General features: G+C 58.2%; 1 protein-coding gene across 1 annotated transcript; it reads right to left on the bottom strand.

Annotated features, from left to right (window-relative positions):
• Positions 1–62: 62 nt before the first annotated feature.
• Positions 63–1,595, bottom strand: LOC123518187 (RNA-binding protein 33-like). The gene has a single exon (XM_045278879.1). It carries the CDS (start codon positions 1,386–1,388, stop codon positions 273–275), a length of 1,116 nt encoding a protein of 371 aa, XP_045134814.1. The 5' UTR covers positions 1,389–1,595; the 3' UTR covers positions 63–272.
• Positions 1,596–2,500: the final 905 nt, after the last annotated feature.

Raw genomic sequence — 2,500 nt, 5'->3', positions numbered from 1 at the left:
TAGTAGTAGTAGTGATGGTGTTGTTGTTGTTGGTGGTGGTGGTGGTTGAAGCAAAACAAGTATTACTATAAAAGTCTGAGATATATTTCGATTGAGCACAGTTTATGACATGAAGCACAGCACAGTATGTCTTAACACTACAACAACACCACCCATGGCGGAGGTGGCGTGGGCGGAGCGGCAAGCTTGGTAACACAGCAGTTGCAACATCACTAGCCAGGTCCCAGGGCGCGGCACCGCGGGATGCCGCTCATCCTCAGCCGCGGGGTGCCTCATTGGCCAGGCTTCTTCTCCGCCGGGTGGGCGGAGGGTGGGGTGGGGGGCATGTGTGGCGAGGTGAGGATGATATGATGGGCGTGGTATGGCGGCGGTGATGCGCTGGCGGGGTGCAGCGGCGAGGGCGTGCTGGGCGTGAAGGGAGTCGTAGCCTGCTCAGGTGTCGGAGCTGGAGAGGGAGGGAAGGGATGGGCGGGGCTGAGGGCGCGGTGGTGGGCGGGGGAAGTGGGAGCGTTGTCCAGCTGGCACAGCAGGTTGGCCTCCCGTTGGCGCAGGTTGTGCACTTCCTGCAGCAGGTTGTCGCGGTGCTTGGTGAAGCGATCCACCTTGACGCGCAGATCGTTGAGCTCCTTGGCGCGGCGGTCACGGTTCTTCTTGGAATTGATGGCGTCCTGGCGCTTCTTCTCCTTCACGGGGTCCTCGAAGCGCTCTGTGCGCTGGTACAGCTTCTCCCGCGGCGTGTGTGAGGTGCGCCGCCCCCGCCTCGAGGCCCCCTGCCTCGCTAGGGAGGCTGGAGCGCTGCCTGCCCCACTCACCCCGGCCTTGGACTGTCGTAGCACCTCCACTGGCGAGGGCGGCAGCGGGAAGTCCCCAGGGACCTCGTGGCCCAGCCCCAGCGGCATCTGCTGCATACCCGGGGCGTCCTGCAGGGCCCATGGCGATTGTGGCTCCTGGGGAACCCTCTGTGGTGCCTGGTTGAGACCCTGTGACGCCTGGGGAAGGCTCTGTGCTCCATACAACCCAGGGGACGGAGTGTGTGGCGGTGCCAGGGCGAAATGTGCTTGGTGGAAGATGTCCTGTGTGTGGGACGGGTCCTGCAGCGGCAGGGATGGCGGTGCCTGGCTCGCCGCGTCACTGCTCACCTGGGGCGGCAGCAGCTGGTGCCATGATGTCAGGTTGACTTCGGGCGCCAGCATGAGCTGAGGTGTGGGCGAGGAGTGGCCGGGAGGCGGCGTGGCCCCGGGGTAGTGCAGCGTGGCGGGGTGGTGCAGGTTCTGCAGCTTGGCCCTGCTGGAGGAGGCGTCGTCGGTGCAGGTGTCCGGCAATGATATGAAAGCCTCCTGCAGCAGGCAGTCCAGGTCCCAGTCGTCGGACGGCAGGATGTGATCCATGGCGGAGTGCTGTTACTGCTGAGTGTGGCGGGGCGAGGGGCGAGGGGCGAGGGGCCAGCAGTACCGGCGTCAGTTGAGTTGCGAGTGACGGCGTGTGGCGAGGCAGCGGAGCGGGCCAGTGCTATCACCACCGAGTATGTGTGCTGTCTGAGCTGCGGTGCTGCGACACTCACCACTACACTCCACCACTCACTGGCGGTGCTGGGGTTGCCTGATGCCTGCTGTGTGTGTGTGTGTGTGTGTGTGTGTGTGTGTGTGTTGCATTACGTGGTGCAAGAGTCACGTGTGTGTGTGTGTGTGTGGGTGGGTGGGTGGCTGGGTGTGTTATGAGGGATACGTGTTCATTACTTGTATAGAACCACAAAAAACGTACATTTATCACACACACACACACGCACACATACACACACACACACACACACACACACACACACACACACACACACACACACACACACACACACACACACACACACACACACACACACACAGAGAGAGAGAGAGAGAGAGAGAGAGAGAGAGAGAGACTGAATGAATGAAAGAATAAGAAAATACAAGACAAACAAACAAACAACCAAACAATGAACATAGTCCTTTTGACCGGAAGCCCTCTCCTTAACCCTTCCCCTCCTTCCTCCTCCCCCTTCTCCCCCGCCCACCAGTATGCGTCACGAGAGAGAGAGAGAGAGAGAGAGAGAGAGTACGATGTTTATTTATTCATCTTTTTTGCATGATATTGATAGTAGTAGTAGTAGTAGTAGTTGTTGTTGTTGTTGTTGTTGTTGTTGTTGTTGTTGTAGACGCAATAGTAATGCTAGTAGCAGTCGGGGTAGTAGTAGTGGTGGCAGCTTCCGTTGAAAGAGAGAGAGAGAGAGAGAGAGAGAGAATATCATCAATTTAAACATACAACATAAACATTTCCATACCACCACCACCACCACCACCACCACCACCACCACCACCACCATCACCACCACGGCGAGGGGATATTACCTTAGGAGTAGTGAGTGACGCTTGGTGATTCGGGAGGGAGGAGGGAAAAGCCCGGATTGTCTCCACACACACACACACACACACACACACACACACACACACACACACACACACACACA

Source organism: Portunus trituberculatus, chromosome 6, assembly GCF_017591435.1.
Source record: "Portunus trituberculatus isolate SZX2019 chromosome 6, ASM1759143v1, whole genome shotgun sequence".
NCBI lineage: Eukaryota > Metazoa > Arthropoda > Malacostraca > Decapoda > Portunidae > Portunus > Portunus trituberculatus.
The sequence above is the reverse complement of the archived record's forward strand: the minus strand, read 5'-3'. Positions and strand labels throughout refer to the sequence as shown.